We start from the raw sequence: 21041 nt of genomic DNA, 5'->3' as shown, positions 1-21041 counted from the left end.
ATAGTAAGGTGAGAGAAATAATTTTAAAATTGGTTAGTTTCGATAATAATAATAATAATAATAATAATAATAATAATAATAATAATAATAATAATAATAATAAAGCTATAAAACTGAGTAATAGGAAGAATATTAATGATGATTACAAGTGATATACGGTGATGACATCAATTTTAAATATAGTAGTGACTACAAGTAAGAAACGATGATAACACTTATTTTAAAGTTATATGATGAGTTTTCTATAGATTTATTATTTTGTTTATATTTTAGATCTATATTTTGTGTGAGTATTGTTTAATTTTCAATAGTTTGTCACTATAATATATATTTGAATATATTTTTTATGTGTTTTATTTTGTATATGAGAAATTTTATGAAGAATTTTGAAACTTTTTTTAGAGTTCTTTATATAAATTTATTTTTTAAATAAATATATACTTTTATATTATTCATAAATATAATTTAAAATTTCTATAAATAGCCGCACGCGAAGCTCGGCCTGTTTACTAGTATATATATATATATTTATATATATATATATATATATATAAAAGAGAGGAATGAGACGGTGACGTGACAGTCTAAATTAGCTTTATTCTAATCTAATATTTTTCTCATTTTTTCACATTTTTAATCACATTAAATCTTAATTAATCTAATACTTAATCAAAATCAATCTATATATCTATTCTATATAAAATTTGGCTATATAACCGAATTCTTGGTTTATGAGAAATTATTGGGTGACTTTTTTTTAAAATATCTTATTTCCATAAATTGTGGCTATGTAACAGAACTCTTGGTTTCACGTTATTATTTGTTTTTCTGTCAAAATGCTAACAGAATATTCTAATATTTGACAAAATATTCTGACACAACCCATACCAACTCATCGAAATGTCATAGCCATGGTTTTACGGCAGGATGATTTCAATCATCTTCTCTTCTTCGAGCACATAATAGCCATTACAAAACACAAATCAAATCAAATCAAATCAACTTACTCCTTTTTCGTTTTTGAATTCTCTCTTATGAAACTCCATTATGTATACATCTAAGGTGAGCTTTCTTCATTGTTGCTTTTCCTCACTTTATTAAAATGATATCAATAATGGAGAAGAGTTATTTTTATCACAATTCATATACTTTTGTATGTACATTCTTGCTTCTTTGAGCTCTCAAATTTAAACTACGACACAATGCCAATATAAAATCTCATTAACTGTTCATTGAACCAGATACTGCGATTTCTAGATTTGGTCAAGGACAATGCTCTATTGAAGTTTGCTCTGGCGATTTCAAGTGGAGACATAGTTGTTGGGTTTTGTGCCCTAAATAAAACCATTTCAATATAATCAGATTTACTAATTAATAAAGATTAGAAATCATTTTATGTTGCATGGTTCACATGATTTATTTCATGATTATATTTTACGCACTGAGGAGCAGCCCGACTTAGACGACTAATGCCTTCTCCCAACCTCAAAAGGTTTTTAGGTTGAGCACAAGAAAAGAAAAAGAAGCAACTCCTTGAGCGCTAGGAGAGGGACCGCAAGATTGAGGATGAGGAGGAGGGGAGTATGGAAAACGAGATAAATGTGTGGTCATTGGAGGAGGAGGAATACGAGGCAATGAAATGGTTTTTGGTTGTATAGCATAAAAGTGACCAAATAGCTTTCTTTTTTGATAGAAAGCCCCAAAAATACATCCATGTTCGTCTAGTGAAAAAGCCAGGGTATGAAAGAGCTACAACAACCGAGACCCCATTAGTAGCGGCGAGCGAGAGCGGATTGGGGGTTTGAAGAAAAATGCCTATCATTTCATCGGGCTGATAGGGATAGGGGACTACTCTATTAGATGGCCCAGCTTCCTCCCCCCCACCCCCCGAAGCGATCTTCTTCTAGTTGCGGAGCGAAATCCGGCAGCCAATTGCTGGCTCTGAATAACCAGCCCAGCAATAAGTTCAATTATTCCATACCATAACGGGGTGGGGTTGCGCACGCCACTGCTGACTGCGTAGCCTTCTGCCACACAATACAGGACAAGAGGAGGCTTGCTGAAGTTTCCTGAAAAGGGAAAATAGATGTTAATTGACAAGCAACCATTTCCCAAGACCGCGCAAGCGGCGCCGATTGAACCTACGGTTACACCGTCGACTTCTAAGTTGCCCAATAAGTATTTGATTGCTTCGGGGAAATGGGTGTGCTGAGACCAGTCACACAAGAACCATCTTCCGTAGTCATTGAAGAGATTGTCGATCACCAGACCGACTATTAAAATGTAAACATGGTTACGATCCTGCGAAGGCCGGACCAACCCCGGCTAAAACTTGATCTACAAGGGGGCCTTCTAGGATCTATAATCCCTGTCAGTAAGCGTGTCGTTGTAATCGGCCAAGAGGCTACTCAAATACTTCGCTGATGCTATATTACAAAGCTTTGAGCTGTCAAGCCTAAGGTCGGCCCACCTGACCTAATAGGCAGATGGAAGCAAGAAAAGGGCTGGCTAGCTCGTGCAATCAATATCTCGTAACCCCCATGCATATAATAGCTACGAGCTGCTGTAAGCGCTGTTGCACGATGTATCATAAGTACACTAACAAGAGAGGAACTACGAGCAGAAATCAGTAGTCACTCTGCTACTTATACTTATAATTTCGTATAAATAAACGAGAGATAGTCAGTCTCTTGACTCTTGAGAGAAGTTTACCGCCCCGCTAACACTATGTGATCCGATCAAGGCGAATCGAAGGGTCTTTTTCCACTTGACAATCCCCTTCCATATCATCATATAGGCATATATAGGATTCACGACTGACGCCCCGTGTGGAGAGAGCCCTAAAGCACTGGTTGAAAGTTACTCCACCAAGTCTTGAATTGCGTATAGAAACAACACGAACCACTTCGATTCTCGGAGCTGAGGTATATGAAGAATGGCTTTTCATGTCGAAGACACAGGTTCGATTCCCGTAAGGGATAGGTACTCAATCCTGTCCAGAACATATGTATTTGTTCTTGATTATAGTGTTGTCAACACAGTGGAATATAATCATAATTATATGTTCAAAAGTTTAATTCCCTGATTTGTCAGTTCACTGGATTTAGACTGGCATGATAATCAGCGATAGGTATACTTACACCTTGGATAAGTGTTATGTCCTTTCCAGGGCATTGGCAAAGTTACCAGTATCGGATGTATGGAGTATACATTGGAAGGGACCGATATTGAACTTGGATTAGATATGATAAATTTACTGTAATATCTATTCAATTCAATATCACCTAGTTGATCCTAGATCAAATGATCTTAATCCTGACATGATTAGGTTCGATCTCAAGAGTGTTATTCGTGTTCTTTGATTTGTTAGTTAAGCCTACTTTTTGGTCAGGGTGATACGTACATTTTGGGAACACGATAGTACAATTGAGTGGGAGCGCTAAACATAGATATGGAATCTATAGCTTCTATAGGTATTTAGAAGTGAAACGATGATTTCCTTCGACCTTGGCTGAATAGAGATAAATGATTGAGATCTCATTTTAGTGATTATATTAGTTCACTAAAATATCATTTATAGGTGGCCAAGTGTTTTAAGGATAAAATACATTGAAAGGGTGTAACGGTAGTTTAATCCTTATGCAATGTAGATCATTTATAGAGGATCATTGATTATTAGGATTATAACAATGGATAATTAATAGCGTATCTATATCGTGGAAGATATAGAGCGTTCTGTGTAACTGAGAGTACAATTCCAAGTTCTATGATGGATGCAATGAGGAATTAATAAGTTAGTGAATTTGTAACGCCCTAATGCTAAGGCACGCTACAGTGCTTTTTCAATTACAGTGCAATCTTCGCTAATCGAAGAGTTTTCTTGAAAAACGTGTCAAATTAAAACTTTTATATTAATTAATAAACTTTATAATATATTTAAATATTTACAAGTGCCGGGATCCTGTTTTCAAACTTTTAAAAGTAATATTTCAAAATACACATTTTTCAGGTCGCACAACGACTATCAAAATACAATTCCCAGATGTCCCGAGACCGAACACTCCAGGTCGCGCTACTTTGACATGTACAATCCCATCCGAGCTCAGGTTCACTCCAGTTCAGTTATCGCCTTTCCTTTACCTACACATGAAAGTAGAACTGTGAGTCAACAGACTCAGTAAGAAAAGCATATAACATATCATACAACTTTCGACTTGTAACTAGGCGCTCATACACCTATTTACAAGGCTTATCAACTGATTAAGAACGTTCTTAATGGTTGGTGCTATTGACCATGATATCTCCCACTACCAGCACTATGATCGCACTACGGGACCGGCACTATGTTCGTGCCGACATGATAGCATCAATAGCACCCAAGAGTACAATTGGCCATGATATCACTCTTAACCAGTACTGTGCCCGTACTGCTGAACCGACACAATTGTTGTGCCTCTATGATAGCGCCAATTAATACTCTTTGGGGTGAATATCACTCTTAACCATTACGATGCCTGTACTGTCGAACCGACACAATTGTTGTGCCGCTGTGATATCACCCAAAACATATACAATCATACATACATCATGCATATATCTCATATAACACGCTATGTACAGTTCTTACCTGTTTTTCCGAATTCAAATGTGCTGGCCGACCTGAACGGAAATTCTCGTGCTAGATGGATGCCCTAATCACATTAATTGTAACACAGATGAGTGACTCGCTAAATCACTACTCGGGGACTTAAACTTGAAACTAAAAGTTTCCCTATCAATAAACCACATGGCAATACTCTAAATAACTCAAAATTGGGAAAAACTAAGGTTCCGAAAATCCCCCCCAACTGGCAGACCGGTTCCCAACCGGAAGTCCGGTTCTGGGTCACCAACCGGTCGACCGGTTGCCACAGGTCCCTCAAAACTGGAATTTCGGTTCTGTGCTGGGAACCCGAAAAATTCCCCCATGACCTCAAAACTCAACCAAACTTCACCAAACTTTCTAGTATACCTGTACAGTGCATTTACAACCTAAACCAACCAGAAAATCACAGAACAAACGATAAATTCCAACTTGCCACTAATGACCTAAACTTGAGTTTCAAAGCTCAAGCTTACCCAATTCCATTTCCACCTTTCAAAACTATTAACTAGAGCTTACAACAACTCAAAACTAGCCTAGAAATCAGATTACATAAGCTTTAAATCTTAACAGCCCCTATTCTCAAGAAAATCACATGCTCAACCAAGCAAAAGTTAAAAACTAAAGAAGGGTTCTCATTAAAGCTTACCTTAGCTTGAATCTCCCAAAGTTCTTTGCTGAAAACACTAAAAATCAACAGCTCTTCCCCTTGAATTGCCCCAGCCGAAGGAGAAAAGAGAGAGAGAGAGGAGGTTCTATTTGATTTTTCTTTAAATTTTCTAAACTTATTTTTTTTTCAAATGAAAAGGGAATCACTCACTAATCCTTTGCTGAAATTAATGAGGGTGCTAGGTGTCAACTAATGGGACAGCCACCTATTCCACTTAATAGCAAATGACTAAAATGCCCCTTAACTTAAAACTAGGGTATTTCTAAAACTAGGGGTAAAATGGTCAAATCCCATAACCCTGATCAATCCCGATAATTTATTTTCTCTAAAATATTCCCCGCTAAGATATAAAGTTCTAAACTTACCCATGTGATCAATCTAGCCATCCATCGCATTTTCCGTTGTCGCCGAGCAAAAATTACAAAAATTGCATATTTCACATATTAATCAAACAATACCCCTAGAGTTTAATAAAATCTCCGAAATTGAGAAATTACAACTCTAATATTTATTTCTAAATATTGGGGTCCAAAATAATTAAATTCATAAATAATAATAAAATAATAGAAATTAGTGCTAATTGCCTTTTCTAATCCAATTTATTAAGGCGGTCTTTACAATTATCCCCCCGTTAAAACGATTTCGTCCTCGAAATCTAACTTGAATAGCTCTGGATATGTTGAGTCCTCACATTAGACTCCAATTCCTAGGTGGCTTCCTCCACCTTACTATTCTTCCAGAGCACTTAATCAGAACAATAGTCTTGTTTCGAATTTGAATAGGTTGTTCTTTATAGGATAAGTCTGATTGCAGTTCAAGGGCTTCATAACTCAAGATATGAGTCGGGTCTGACACGTATTTCCTTAACATGGAAATAAGAAATATGTCATGAACAACCAACAATGCTGGTGGTAAGGCTAGCCGATACCCTACCTGCCCGACCTTCTCAAGTATCTGAACTGGCCCAATGAACCTAAGGCTTAACTTACCCTTCCTTCCGAAGCACCTAATACCCTTCATTAGTGAAACCCGCATAAAACATGTTCCCCTGTCTAAAATGTAACATCTCTGCACTTCAGGTTATCAAAACTTTCTGCCTGCTTTGAGAAGCAAGCATCCAAATCTTTAATTTTATCAATAGCCTCAGTGGTCCTCTGTATTAATTCTGGACCCAAGTACTTTCTTTCTCCAATCTCGTCCCAATGAATAGGGAAACGACATTTTCTACCATATAATATTTCGTAGGAAGCCATTCCTATAGTACTCTGTTAAAAGCAAGTACTTACTCCATGAACTCTCAAGTTCATGACACAGGCTCACAATAAGTCTTCCAATATCTGAATTGTTCTTTCCGACTAACCATGAGTTTGAGGGTGAAAGGCTGTACTAAACTTTAACTTGATACCCATAGCCTTCTGAAGACTCACCCAACACTTCGATATGAACTTTGGAATCCTATCTAACCCAATAGATTTAGGGGCTCCATGGAGGCGAACTATTTCCTTCACATACAATTCAGCGTACTGACCCACTGAATATGTAACTCTCACTAGTAGAGAGTGAGCTGATTTATGAATCTGTCCATGATGACCCTTACTGAATCATACATTCCCGTAGTTCTAGGTATTCCAATTATAAAATCCATTACAATGTCCTCCCACTTCCATTTAGGAAGGACTAAAGATTGCAGTAACCCTACCGGCCTCTGGTGTTCAGCTTTAATTTGCTGGCAGGTTAAACACCTGAACACATAATCCACCACTTCTCTTTTCATCCCATACCACCAAAAATAGGGTTTTAAATCCTGATACATTTTGGTGGTTCCTGGATGCAATGAGTAAGATGCGGTATGAGCTTCATCAAGTATCTCCTTCTTGATTTCTTCAACATTTGAGATGTCTACTCGAGCTTTAAATAACAACATTCCACTGTTCGAGACTAAAAAGTCTTTAGGTCAACTGACTATTACATCGTCTCGAACCTCAACTAGATTAGGATATTCCAATTGCGCTTTTCTGATTCTTTCTAATCGATCAGATTGAAGCGTTAAACTGTGTAACTTTCCAACTACGAATTCAATCCCTGCGTTAACCATTTCAGAGGCTAGTTAAGGGCTATCAGAACAGTAGTACAAACTTGCCTGCAATTCTTTCTACTCAACGCATCGGCCCCATCGTTGGCCTTCCCGGGGTGATATAAAATCTCACTATCGTAGTCCTTAACCAAATCCAGCCATCTTCTCTACCTCATGTTTAAATTCTTCTGGGTGACAAAGTACTTGAAACTCTTATGATCAATATAAATCTCACACTTTTACCATAAAGATGATGTCGTGAAATCTTAAAAACAAAACCACCGCAGCATGACCTAACTCATGAGTTGAATAGTGTTGCACATAATCTTTTAGTTGACAAAAAGCATAAACTATGACTCTATTAGCTTGCATCAGAACACATCCTAAACCTTATCAGGATGCATCACAATAAACTACAAATTTCTCTGGATCTGATGACAAAGCTAAAACCGGATCTATTATCAAACGTTACTTCTACTCCAGGAAACTTGTTTCACACTTATCTGACCACACAAATCTCTGTTTTTTCTTGGTCAATTCGGTTAGGGGCATAGAAATTTCAGAGAATCCTTCGACAAATCGTCGATAATATCCTGCTAAACCGAGAAAACTTCAAACTTCTGTCACAGACTTGGCCTCGGCCAATTCTTCACCTTGTTTGGATCAACCCTAATTCTATTCTTCCCAACAATATGACCCAAAAAGGCCACCTCAAACAACGCACTTTTGGAACTTTGCATACAACTTATGATCCCTAAGTCGCTGAAATATCATTCGAAGACGATGCTCGTACTCCTCTTCTGATTGGGAGTATACAAAAATGTCATCGATAAACACTATAACGCAGTTATCGAGGAAATTCTTGAATACTCTATTCAAAAGATCCATAAAGGCCGCAGGAGCATTAGTCAATCCGAATGATATTACCAGAAACTCATAGTGTCCATATCTGGTTCTAAAAGCAGTCTTCGGTAAGTCCTCTCCTCGAACTCTGAGTTGATGATAATAAGATCGCAAATCATTCTTCGAAAATACTGCCTTTCCCTAAAGCTGTTCAAACAGATCGTCAATTCTGGGCAACGGGTACTTATTCTAATCATCAGTTTGTTTATTCCCAATAATCAATACACATTCTGAGGGAACCATCTTTCTTTTTTTGACAAACAGAACCAGAGCTCCCCAGGGCGATACACTGAGTCAAATAAACCCAAGCATCCCCTGAAGTTGCAACTTAAACTCCTTGAGTCTTGCTGGAGCCATTCTATATGGAACTTTAGAAACAGGATCAACTCCAGGTGCCATATCAATTATGAAATCAATTTCTTGTTGTGGTGACGCGGCAACCCCAGCAACTTCTCGGAAAATACATCAAGAAAATCTTTCACCGCCCTGACTGCCTCAGGCGCAAATGTTTCGGGTCTGCTGATATTAATTACTACTGCTAGAAGTTCTACACAGTCACTGCATAGTAAATCTCTAACCCTTAATACAAAGATAACCGAGATCCAAGACCCCTGGTCTGATCCATCCTAAACAAATGGATCTTCACCTTCGGCTGAAAAGTCACCATTTTCTACTTACAATCTATACTGGCCGAACACTTGGACAGAAAATCCATTCCCAGTATAATGTCAAACTCAATTAATTCCAATTTTATAAGGTCAACGCTCAACTTCCTATCTTCGATCCTAACCAGCATAGACCTAATACGCCTATTAGAGACAACCAACTCACCACTAGGCATTAGGGTTCCAAACCCTCTTTCCAAAATATCACAAGGCCTTACCCTAAAAGATTATTTATTCACATAACTATGTATGAACGTGTAGCTCCCGAATCAAACAACACAAAATAAAAGAAGTCGTTTACAGGGAGCTGACCAGCCACCACAGAAGAGCTCACTGCGTCATCAGCTTGAACATTAGCATACACCGGAGTAGGAACAAACATCGCTTCCTGCTCTTGCTCTACTTTCTCCACCTGTGGGCAATTTCTCTTAAAATGCCCAACCATACCACATTGAAAACATACTTTTCGGTTACATTCTCCGGGATGGTGTTTCATGCAACGTGGGCACTCAGGGTAAGAATAACCCTGGCGTCCTCTTTTGCCTTGAAACCTTCGGAACCGCTTTTTCTGTCTTAAACCCACCACTGATGACGTAGGTTTCCTCTTCCGCTCAATCATGGAGCTCCTACCACTTCCACCATAATCTGGAATCAGGCAGGTGACATCTTGACCCTCTGCCATAATCTCCTGAGGTCTCACAATAATTTCCTCAGGGCTTTCAGCCCAAGAAGCGTTCTTCATATTTGAATCCCCCTGAAAGACTGAACATTCATGGATCCCAATCTTTTCATACAATGATTCCACTTGATTACTAGCCATTCCATGTTTCGCTGGTAATACCGAATCAAAAATAATTGACATTTGCGGTAAAGATACTACAAGAGACCTTTGTTGCTTCAACCTCTGAATCTCTTCTTCATGTCGTTGAATCACAGCTTCCATTTTTACAAATCTTTGCTCCAAATCCAACGGAGCCTGTGATTGATAACCATCACTCCCGTCGGAAGCCCTCCAAGGACTTTCACCTTGGTTACGGGGACAACTTGGACTCCATTCTCTCCAACCGTTACTAGCCCTGGCCAATTTATTCTGACTCTCCATAATGCACCAGGTGTCCATTTTAAAAGACTAACCTGTCAGTTAGTAAGTCAGCCTGGTCAGGCAACGACCTATTTACATACTTACTACCGCACTTACGGATTTTAAGGCAATTCACTTTAAGATAATTAATTAGTTAAAATCTATTATGCTTCCTAACATGCTTTCACATTCACAATTATTTAAAATACTAAACAAGTACAGGCTTACTGAACCGTGAACCGGGCTTTCTCTGACGAAGATTGTACATGTCTTAGCAAGCTTCGGTAGACAAACCTGGCGGTTCTGATACCAAAATTGTAACGCCCTAATGCTAAGGCACGCTACAGTGCTTTTTCAATTACAGTGCAATCTTTGCTAATCGAAGAGTTTTCTTGAAAAATGTGTCAAATTAAAACTTTTATATTAATTAATAAACTTTATAATATATTTAAATATTTACAAGTGTCGGGATCCCGTTTTCAAACTTTTAAAAGTAATATTTCAAAATACACATTTTTCAGGTCGCACAGCGACTATCAAAATACAATTCCCAGATGTCCTGAGACCGAACACTCCAGGTCGGGCTGCTTTGACATGTACAATCCCATCCGAGCTCAGGTTCACTCCAGTTCAGTTATCGCCTTTCCTTTACCTACACATGAAAGTAGAACTGTGAGTCAACAGACTCAGTAAGAAAAGCATATAACATATCATATAACTTTCGACTTGTAATTAGGCACCCATCACTACTACAAAATAAACTTCTAGCAACACTTTTTTTTAACTAAAAAAAATTAAAAGGCAACACTTATAAAAGTGTTGTCTCCTAGACTGTTGCTAAAAATCTAGTATATAAGACAACACTTATATAAGTGTTGCCTTATGATAATATTTAATGCTTTAAAAATAAAAAATTGTAACACTAACTTTAAAAGTGTTGCTAAATCTTTTTCTATTATATAATATTTGGCAACACTTTTATTAAGAATGTTACAATACTTCATTTTTTAAAACTTATTTATAACAACATTTTTATTTTAAGTGTTGCTTTATCAATTTTTCTAATTAGACAACTAGCAACACTTATATGACTAGTGTTGTTATATGAGTATATATATATATATATATATATTTATATATGAGTATATTCTTATTATCAATAAATACCATAATAATAATTAACCAAATGTCACAAAGCCATAAGAAAGAAAAAAAAAACGTAACCTACACTAATTTAAAGTTTACAAATTCAAGAGTTATTAGTACAAATAACAATTACAAATCTATTTAAAGAAAATTAATTATAAAAATATAGTTCAAAATATGCATATATAAATTTTAAACTTTAACTCTCTAAATTTTAAAATTATTCAAATGTGTTGCCCACTCACGTCAAACCACATTTAGTTGATCCTTTGAGTAAAAATCCTGATTATTACACTATATAAAAAAAAAACTATAAGTATTAAGAGATTTAATATATTATAAATACATGAGATTTCACATACTTATACTTAGAATCATAAAATTTTTAATCTCTTAAATAAAATAAAAAATATACCTTTGATTTTATATAACTACTTTGTTGAGGTTCAAACACAAGATCTCTCATCATGGCGCAAACGTAAAAGCCACATGTTTTGAATCTTGTTGTTGAGGACACTACATAAATATCAAATAATAAATAGAAATCGTTAGATATTGTTAAGTTAATAATAAACTTAAATAAAAAAATAAAGTATGCAAATTTTACCTTGACATTATACCATTGTAATGAATCTTGTTTCATTCTTTTGCCCTTTGCTAAGTTATGCAACTGAAATGCACTATATCAAATAATAAAAGTTAAATGAATATTTATTTAATTATTATGATGATAAATTCAAAATTTATAATTTATATACTTACATTCCTACAACATTCTTACAATCTTGAGGAATGTAGCCTCCAAGGGGATCAAAAAAGTATACTATCTCTTTAGATACGTCAATCAACAAGAACATCCAATGTCTCCCAAGTATAAAACATTTAGTTTATAAAAAAATAAAATAAAATTATATAGTTACATTAATTGATATATATATATATATAAGTTTAGAATATATTTCCTTACCCATCATTAAAGGCTGTCATGAGTAGTTGTCCTGGTATAATTTCTCCAAGTCTTTTTGCAAGATCTCTAGCTCTATCATCAGGTGTTCTCCCTAGTATTGCAGCTAAAAGTTGAGGCTCAAAAAATGTAAATAAATGCATTCTTTCATTCTCTACAAGTATTGTATACAAAAACCTACATGTACATGATTTACAATTATCACAAGGCTTTTAAAAATATAAAATAAGAAAGAAAATAGTTATTATATTGTAAAGTACGTACCTCATATATAGTGATATGCAAGCAGCTGTGATTTTTTCAAAATATACCATAAACTGAACATCTTCTTTAATCACTGCTATGCTATGCTCTTTAATACCAAATATGTGTTCGTTCACAGGCACACTAATCATAAATGATTCAGATTTTTTCATAATATCATTCCACATAGCTTTCAGATTTGAGGGAACATCATCTATGAATGTTACTTTTTGTGAATTTTGCGGTGGCCTTGCACTAGAGCTTGAAGAAGCTAAACTAGTCTCTTGTTGTGGCTGTGATTGTGTTTTGGGTAGAATTGGCTGGGGTTGTTTTGTATTGGTTCTTTTTCTCTTTGGTGTATATTTTTTAATTTTCTCACCCTCTAAAAGAACAAGATGTTTTGGCCATGCCACATAAGATTTAAAGACATGTTTAACTAAGTAAATCTCATCAGGATCAATTGCATTAGGTATTAAAGCATCAGGAATCAAGAGTTCATTAACTTCTATTCGATAATCATTTTCTTCTAACGGTTTATTATGAACTTCAGCAGCTTGTCTAATAATACCTTTGGCAACCTTACGATGTATGGAATCCAAAAGAACACATCTTGTTGCCTGTATTGAAATTGTGACAAATATAAATATATATGTAAGAAAAGATTTAATTAAATAAAATTTATCAAATCATAGAGAGTTATTACCTGTTTATCAATGAGATTTTCCAAATCTAACCGACTACATGTACCTTCATTTGGTGTCACAATAACATCAATGAATGATGCATCTTGTACCAAATTGGGATAATTACTTTCATCCTGTAGAAAATTGGGATAATCATTTTTATCTTCTACACTGTGTTCCACATTTTCTTCTTGTACGTGATCATTGGCTATGTCTTCATCTTCCCTTTCTTGTACTATGTTTGGAGAAAAATGAGCTTCAATATCAGTGGAGAAACCTTGATGACCATGTGACTTCTCTTCAAGAGCCTTCATCACTGCCTTAAAATTGTTTTCAATGTCATTTGTGCGCTTCTTCAAACTTTCAATTTCTGTTTCATATTTTCTCCGTGTCTCATTTTCATAAATAATTTGTCTCTCATGAAGTGATCTTACACCACCTTTTGACTTTGGAAAACAATCTTTAAATCCAACATTATGTCCTCTAGCTCATACACGTCCATAGGATTCAGGAGTCCCTAAAGCTTGACTAAGTATATTATTTGTACCGATTTCAATAACCTCCCCTTATTTTCGCTTTTCAAATAAGGAGTCCTGCAATAATAAAATTAGAATATGAATTATATATTAACAATCATGTGTAATATTTCTTCAAGCAAGATAAATATTAAAAACTTACTATTGTGTCAGCTATTTCTTTATCAGACTCTTTCGCATACTCTCCTTTTTTATCCTTGCGAGCTTCGTTCCATAATACAGCTCTTTCTATTTCTTCCTCAGTGTCAAGTTGTTGTTGCTATTTACATCTTAATAATGTTAGCACTATTCGTCTATTAAAAAGTTTAGCATAATAGTTAATCAAAAAAATTAGTATAGTATAATTCTTGGTGAACTCACAAGCTCATATTCTAAATTAGGGTAACCTTTACGCCCAAGGCGATGAGGATTCTCATTTGCAGCACGTCTAGCTTGTTGTAACCTTCTAAGCTCCTGAAAAAAATAGTAAACATGTTAGTTGTTTCCTTCTTCAAAAAATCTGTATGTATTTGCATCATAAAATCTGTATTGTGTACACTCTTCTCACCTGAAATTCTGCTGTAGTTCGAGTCGCCACAAAATTGTGCCAAACTGGTTGAGTAATGCCAGGATATATGGCAGGTGGAAACATTAATGTGTGAGGATTCTTTGCCCTATAAGCAGGATCTTCCATGTACTTCATTATGAAGTTATTAGTCAACCTAGACTTAAACCCTCGCCACTTGTTACCAATATTTGATAATGTTTGGTGTCGCACACAATCATCTAAGTCAAAAGTAGTCTTCCAAAAGCAAAATATTGAAGTAGATATTATTTGAACAATCAAAAAACAATGAAGGAGCTCTTATATATATATAAAACTAATATATATATATATACATAGGAATAATGCTTACTTTCATTTCTTTCCATATCATGTCCAACTTAACTTCATCTGCATTGTGCCAATTTGGAAGATCAATAGGAACCCATCCATTACATGCTAAGGCTCCTGAATAAGTACAGTAGCGTATTGCTCCTTTCCCAATAGGTTGTGATCTTCTATTGTATGTCACCTTTTGTTGAATTCCTTTGGATTTCATTTTCAATGTATATTTTCCTTGGGTAGTTCCTCGTTTTTTCTTTGGTTTCTTTGATTTTGGATCATGATTGAGTGCTTGCTCAAAACTATCCTCTTGATTAGACATCTAAACTTGAAATTCACAAAATGAATTCTTTATTGATTTTTACAAAATATTAAAATAAATATATGTATATGTATGTTGAACACTAAAATAAAGATATATACATGCTTCTTTTTAAAATAAAAAGAAAGGAGGCCACTTGTCTTAGACTGGCCCCCCACCCGTTATATATAGAAAACCCTCGCTTATGGCGGAGGAAAACCGTGGTTACAAGCAATTTAACATAAAATAAACTAAAACTAGCAGCAACTAAAATAAAACAAACAAAAATACTAAAATCAAACCTACACTAATGATTTCAAAATTCTATATAAATTTAAGAATGAAAAATTCTCAAAATATTTAGTCTTAAAAATCCATGTTGAGGTTAAGTTCACAAATAGCAATCATCATCGCAGTTTGAGATTAAACCTGAAATTATTTTGTCAACCCATACTCCATCAACATCTTGACGTGCATATGAACCTGTTGTTGCTTCTGCATCATCAAAACTCACGATATTTGGTAGTTCTTCTGTAAAATTATTTAGTTCATCTAAACACTGATCATCACTTTGATCTTCTTGACTAAAATTTCTTGGTTGGGTTGATAGAACTATGAACCATGCGGAGTTAAGTGGATCTTCAACATAAAACACTTGTTTTGCTTGAGTTCCTAAAATAAATGGTTCGCTCTTGTGTCCCATTTTATTGAAATTTACTAGGGTGAAGCTTAATTCATCAACTTTAACTCCATTATTACTTTCAACCCAATCACATTTAAACACTGGAACTTTAAATGAATGATAATTAAGTTCCCAAATTTCATCTATTACGCCATAAAAAGTCATGTCAGAATAGACAGGATTATTATCCTTTGCTGTAGAAAATTGTGCAACACTAGCAGTAATACTTACACCGCTATTTTGGGTTACTCTCTTACCATCAAGCTCTTTAGTATTGAAGCGATGACCATTGATTATATACCCATCATGCTTAACAACCATGTGTGAAGGCCCCTCTGAAATCCATATTAGGTTCTCTGACACATTTTTTGAGGGATCTTTCATATCAAGATGGACTTTTTCTTTAAACCAACTCTTGAATGTTTTATGGTGTTCATTGCGAATCCATTTTTCTCTTCTTGAAGAATATTGTTGAGTCAACCATGCTAAATGCTCCCTTCAATAAAAACATGACAAAATAAGCCATAGTTACATGAAAAAAGAAAAAAGAAAACATTTATAAAGTATTATTGAACTCACTCGATGTATGGTTGTACTCCAATTGTATTTTCTAATACATTTCGATGTGCTAGGTCTAAATCTTTTTCTTCAACATTCTCGAAACGACCGCAAGAGATACCCTTACTTTCTTCTTTTGGATCTTGGCGAGGCTTTGGAATTCCAATGGTTTCTACATTTGCAATATATTCAGAGCAAAACTCAACAGATTCTTCAGCTATGTAGCTCTCCACAATGCTTGCCTCTGGGCGATAACGATTTCTAACATATCCCTTTAAAATCTTCATGTATCTTTCAAAAGGATACATCCAACGTAAGTAAACTGGTCCACAAAGTTCTACTTCCCGCACAAGGTGCACTGTTAAATGGATCATGATATCAAAAAATGTAGGAGGAAAATATTTTTCAAACATACACAATGTCTTCCCAATTTCGTCTTGTAGTTTGTCCAACTTTGATGGATCCACAGTTTTAGCACAAATAGCATTGAAAAAAAAACACATCCTTGTTACTGCATATCTTACATGTTTTTGTGAAACGGATCTCATAGCAATTGGTAATAATTGTTGCATTAGAGCATGACAATCATGGGATTTCAATCCAATCAATCAGAAGTCTTTCGTTGAAACTAAATTGCTTATGTTAGAAGAATACCCATCTGGAACTTTGATATTACCCAAAGTTTCACAAAATTTACGCTTCTCATCCTTACTTAGCGTGAAACATCCAGGTGGTAAATAAGTACGCTTTTCACTAACTGTAGGATGTAATTCTGACTTCACTCCCATTTCTTTTAAGTCTAGACGACCAGCAAGAGTATCTTCTGTTTTTCCAGGAATATTGAGAAGTGTCCCGACTATACTATCACAAACATTTTTCTCGATATGCATTACATCAAGATTATGTCGAACAAGTAAAGTCTTCCAATATTCTAAGTCAAAAAAGATTGACTTTTTCTTCCAACATGATGAATTCAAGTCATTGTCTATGCCTTTTTCTTCGTCTTTCTTTTTGCGCTTTCGTTTTCCTTTCTCTTTGTCATTTTTTTTTCTTTTACCCTTGCCTTGTTTACTCATTTCCTTCTTTTCATTAATTGGCTTTCCAAATTGAATATTGATGTGTTGAACTATTTCATAAATTTGTTCTCCACTCAATGGTTCAGGAGGCAAGTCGAGCACTTGTTGACCATCAAAAGAATTTATGTATTTGCGGAAAGGGTGATTAAGATCAAGATAACGTCTATGCCCCATATAACATGCTTTTTTAGCTTTGTACAACCATCTCGAAAAGGTATGGTCACCACATACTACACACCCTTTATAGCCTTTTCCAGTACATCCAGCCAAATTACAAAGAGCTGGGTAGTCATTGATAGTAAATAGTAGTACCGCTCTTAATGTAAAATACTCTTCCTTGTACCTATCGTAACAACCTTCCACTCCATTCCATAATAATTTTAAATCATCGATTAGTGGAGCTAAAAATACGTCTATATCATTTCCTGGTTGTGTTGGACCTGATGTTAATAGAGTGAGCATTGTAAATCTTCTTTTCATGACCAATAACGGAGGAAGATTATAAATAACAAGAACAACTGGCCAGCAACTATACGTACTACTAAGAGAACTATGTGAATTGATACCATCAGCAGAATGACCTAGACGAAGGTTTCTAGGATCACTTTTTATTTTCTCCCATTTATCATCTACATTTCTCCACGCAGGTGAATCAGCCACATGTCGTAGCTTACCATCTTTTATCCTTTCTTCCTCATGCCAAATCAAATTTTTTGCATGATTATAATTTCGAAACAAACGTTTAAACCGTGGGATAGGTGGAATATACCATAACACTTTTGCCGGAATACCTTTTCGCTCCTCTTCGGAATTCTTTTTCAGTTTCCATCTTGAACGTGTACACACCGGACACTTATTTGCATCAGCAAATTCTTTACGATATAAAATACAGTCATTTGGGCAAGCATGTATTTTTTCGTACTCCATTCCCAATAATGATAACGTCTTCTTTGCTTCATACAAAGATATTGGAATTTCATTTTCTTCAGGCATCACCTTTTTAAAAAAGACAATCAATTCAGAAAATCCAATATCACTCCATCCATATCGTGCCTTTATATTATATAACTTTACTAATGTAGAAAGTTTTGAAAATTTTGAGCCAGGATAAATTGGTTTCTCTGCGTCCTCTAAAATTTTGGCAAATTCATTAGGACGATCTACAAAATCATCATCAAATGCATCTTCCACCATTTCTAATGGGTAATCATCAACATCATTCTTAGTTGAATATCAAACATTCTTACGAGAATGTGGAGTCTGGCTAGGTACATACTCCCCATGCCAACTCCATTCTTTATAATTTGGATTGATCCCATTAAAAAATAAATGTCCTCTTACATCAACAGGAGACATTTTCTTAAAGTTTACACACTTCTTACAAGGACATGAGATTAAACCATTACTATCTGCAGGAGACATAGATCTATTGCAAATTTCAAAAAAGTTTCAACTCCATCCACATAGTCTTTGGCAGTTCTATCACGAATTGACATCCAATTTCTATCCATATCTATTCTTTAAAAGTTTCTCTACTGAAAAAAAAGAAAAAAAAATAAAGAAAATTATTTGGGTTGGAAACGGGTAGTAGTGTATTGAAAATTTCCTAATTTTAAATTATTTAGGCTGATTCATAATATATGAAAAGTAGGAAAATGATATATGACTCTAAAAGTAAATGCACTCATGCATATATTTTGTTCTATCTTACTATATTCATATTATGGGAGGTAAGTTTCAGATAGAGCTTGATTTATCGTTGCAAAAAAAGGAAAAGATGTATGAAAATCAAATCAGAAAGTATTTCATTCTAACCTTATCGGTAATTCTATTAATATTAGTAAGTACTCCCTCACTAGCTTTATTTCTCTGATATTTTCAAGCTGCCTTTAAACTTTGCGACCTTATCGGTAACTCTATTAATTTCTGTATGCTTCTCTAAAATATCTCTGCTAGTGTTTTTTTTTTCATTTTATTGAAGGAAGTTTGAGCTTGATATATCTAATAATTGATAAATGTAAAGCTTACTCGGACTATTATCTAAGTTAAAAAAGAAATTTACATGTAGAATTGCTATGTTTGTGAAGTTATTATTTTGTTCTTGTTTGGGAAGTTTCATGTGTGAGGGTGTCAAATATAATAGGGCCTAGGCGTAATTTTGTTCCTCAATCAGTAATGTCCACAAATTCAGCATCAAAATTATGTCATCGATGACAGTAAGAATTCTAGAAAGGTAGTTTCTTTTAGTGGGGATCGTATATATTTTAAAAAATTAAATAATATAAATTAAGATAACCAAAACATTGCCAAAGAATGTTAGTAAGTTAAATCAGTTACACTACCTTCAGTTTTAGAGACTATTATATGTTAGATAAATTAATATAAACCCAAGATCAATTTGTATATAACATAGAACACAATAGTAATATATAATAATTAGGTATGTGTACCTGATTGATCCATAGCAATTATCTTTGTTTGATCCACAGCAGTTACTCCAATTTGATAGTGCAATACTATCAACTAAGTCTTCCTCCCTAGATCTCTAAATCAAAAGCAGTTTATTTATCTGATTATCAAAAGGTATATCAATTGTGATGAGACAATATGTATTTATAGAGTTAGGGAGGGGACTTAGCTACAAAACCCTAGTTGGGCTGGGCCTGCTCATCAAAGGCTTCAGTCAACTAAAAAAGCCCACACTTCTGCTTCACCTAGACTTTATACACAGATGCTAAGCCCATTAACAATTGATCACCAACAACATGGGCTAACACAGCAAAGAACTATCCAATCAACCCAAGTTTTAATAAAACCAATAAAAGTTAATGTAAGCCCAAATAAAAAGTCTAACATTCTCCCACTTGGGCTACATTAATTTTAATACATATATATTATATATCAAAATAATTTTGTTTGAAAATGACTCATGGGTTGAACAACAGGAAAACATTTGTGGCCACTTTAAAAAATGATAGTTCTCTAATAGCATCTCAACATACCGGTCCAATTTAACCTTTGATAATGAACTATGACAGTCATATTGTTTTTAAATCAACAAAAGACATTCATAATCACAAATACCAAAGTATTAAATCGACATGGTCAATAAGTCTAGTAGTGTGGTAAGGAATTATGTTCAACATGTGATCAATTCAAAATAACATAATATCCTTATCAGTCCTCAATTTCACTGATACCGTGATGCTTAATAAATAAGCCAGTGAAATTAACCATACACTACTTAATAAATAAGTAAGTGTCACTAAACATGCTTAAAAATTAAGCCAACAAAATATCATTGTCATTAAGCAAATATACTTAAAATACAATGATCACAACAAGACATGAACTACATGCTTTCAATTCAATTATTCTCGAGAATATAACAAAGCCTAACTGAAAGCATAAACATCCAATAATCAAAAAAGTATATTGGCCCACAAAGTAGTTCATAACATCAACAAGTAAATTACATATAAATGTAATCTCAAAAGATAAAGCAAGAAACTCCCACTAATCCAAAGGAGCAAAAGATTATAAAATGTCCATATCAAAAACATGTTTATCAAACAATATGACACTTAATCCTTTGGTTAGAGGATCTGCAAACAACAACTTAGTCTCTCAATATTCTATCACAATGTCTCCTTTCTTAACCAAGTCTTTAATAGTGAGATACTTTATTTCCTTATATTTGGAAGCACTACTAATCTCATTATTCTTTGAAAAGAAAACAACAATATTATTATCACAATAGATTAGTATAGGAGAGGAAATAGGATCAACTAGTCGTATCTCTAAAATCAAATTCTTTAACCATAAAGCTTGCAAAGATGCCTCATAACATACGACAAACTCAACATATATAGTAGATGATGTGATTAAAGTCTATTTAACACTTTTTCAAAAAATAGCAGCACCAACAAAAGTGAAAATATAGCCAGAAGTT

General features: G+C 34.6%; 3 protein-coding genes across 3 annotated transcripts; all 3 read right to left on the bottom strand.

Moving 5' to 3' along the window:
* Positions 1–11243: 11243 nt before the first annotated feature.
* LOC115715172 (uncharacterized) lies at positions 11244–13626 on the bottom strand. Its single transcript, XM_061112215.1, has 6 exons — positions 13092–13626; positions 12410–13005; positions 11944–12322; positions 11789–11861; positions 11597–11697; positions 11244–11475 (listed from the first exon to the last, which is right to left on the bottom strand). The coding sequence occupies exons 1-3, from the start codon at positions 13383–13385 to the stop codon at positions 12145–12147; spliced, it is 1068 nt and encodes a 355-aa protein (XP_060968198.1). The 5' UTR covers positions 13386–13626; the 3' UTR covers positions 11244–11475; positions 11597–11697; positions 11789–11861; positions 11944–12144.
* On the bottom strand, positions 13298–14830 carry LOC115694974 (uncharacterized). The gene is made up of 5 exons (XM_030622077.2): positions 14504–14830; positions 14155–14388; positions 13968–14060; positions 13750–13866; positions 13298–13664 (listed from the first exon to the last, which is right to left on the bottom strand). The coding sequence occupies exons 1-5, from the start codon at positions 14792–14794 to the stop codon at positions 13638–13640; spliced, it is 762 nt and encodes a 253-aa protein (XP_030477937.2). The 5' UTR covers positions 14795–14830; the 3' UTR covers positions 13298–13637.
* Positions 14831–16621: 1791 nt separating this feature from the next.
* Positions 16622–18283, bottom strand: LOC115715171 (uncharacterized). Its single transcript, XM_061112756.1, has one exon. The coding sequence runs from the start codon at positions 18281–18283 to the stop codon at positions 16622–16624; it is 1662 nt and encodes a 553-aa protein (XP_060968739.1).
* Between the last annotated feature and the right edge of the window lie 2758 nt (positions 18284–21041).

The sequence above is a fragment of the Cannabis sativa genome, chromosome 3 (genome assembly GCF_029168945.1).
Source record: "Cannabis sativa cultivar Pink pepper isolate KNU-18-1 chromosome 3, ASM2916894v1, whole genome shotgun sequence".
Classification (NCBI taxonomy): Eukaryota; Viridiplantae; Streptophyta; class Magnoliopsida; order Rosales; family Cannabaceae; genus Cannabis; species Cannabis sativa.
The sequence above is the reverse complement of the archived record's forward strand: the minus strand, read 5'-3'. Positions and strand labels throughout refer to the sequence as shown.

Bases quoted from the DNA above. Each gene is read 5' to 3' on its own strand.
- LOC115715172 (XM_061112215.1), bottom strand. From the start codon at position 13,385: ATGAAGGCTCTTGAAGAGAAGTCACATGGTCATCAAGGTTTCTCCACT. The intron at 13,006-13,091 runs GTAATAACTCTC...ATTTCAATACAG, and splicing joins AAAATCTCATTGATAAACAG to GCAACAAGATGTGTTCTTTT. The intron at 12,323-12,409 runs GTACGTACTTTA...ATGTACATGTAG, and splicing joins TGCATATCACTATATATGAG to GTTTTTGTATACAATACTTG.
- LOC115694974 (XM_030622077.2), bottom strand. From the start codon at position 14,794: ATGTCTAATCAAGAGGATAGTTTTGAGCAAGCACTCAATCATGATCCA. The intron at 14,389-14,503 runs GTAAGCATTATT...TGCTTTTGGAAG, and splicing joins TGATATGGAAAGAAATGAAA to ACTACTTTTGACTTAGATGA. The intron at 13,665-13,749 runs GTAAGTTTTTAA...TTATTATTGCAG, and splicing joins AAGAAATAGCTGACACAATA to GACTCCTTATTTGAAAAGCG.
- LOC115715171 (XM_061112756.1), bottom strand. From the start codon at position 18,283: ATGGTGGAAGATGCATTTGATGATGATTTTGTAGATCGTCCTAATGAA.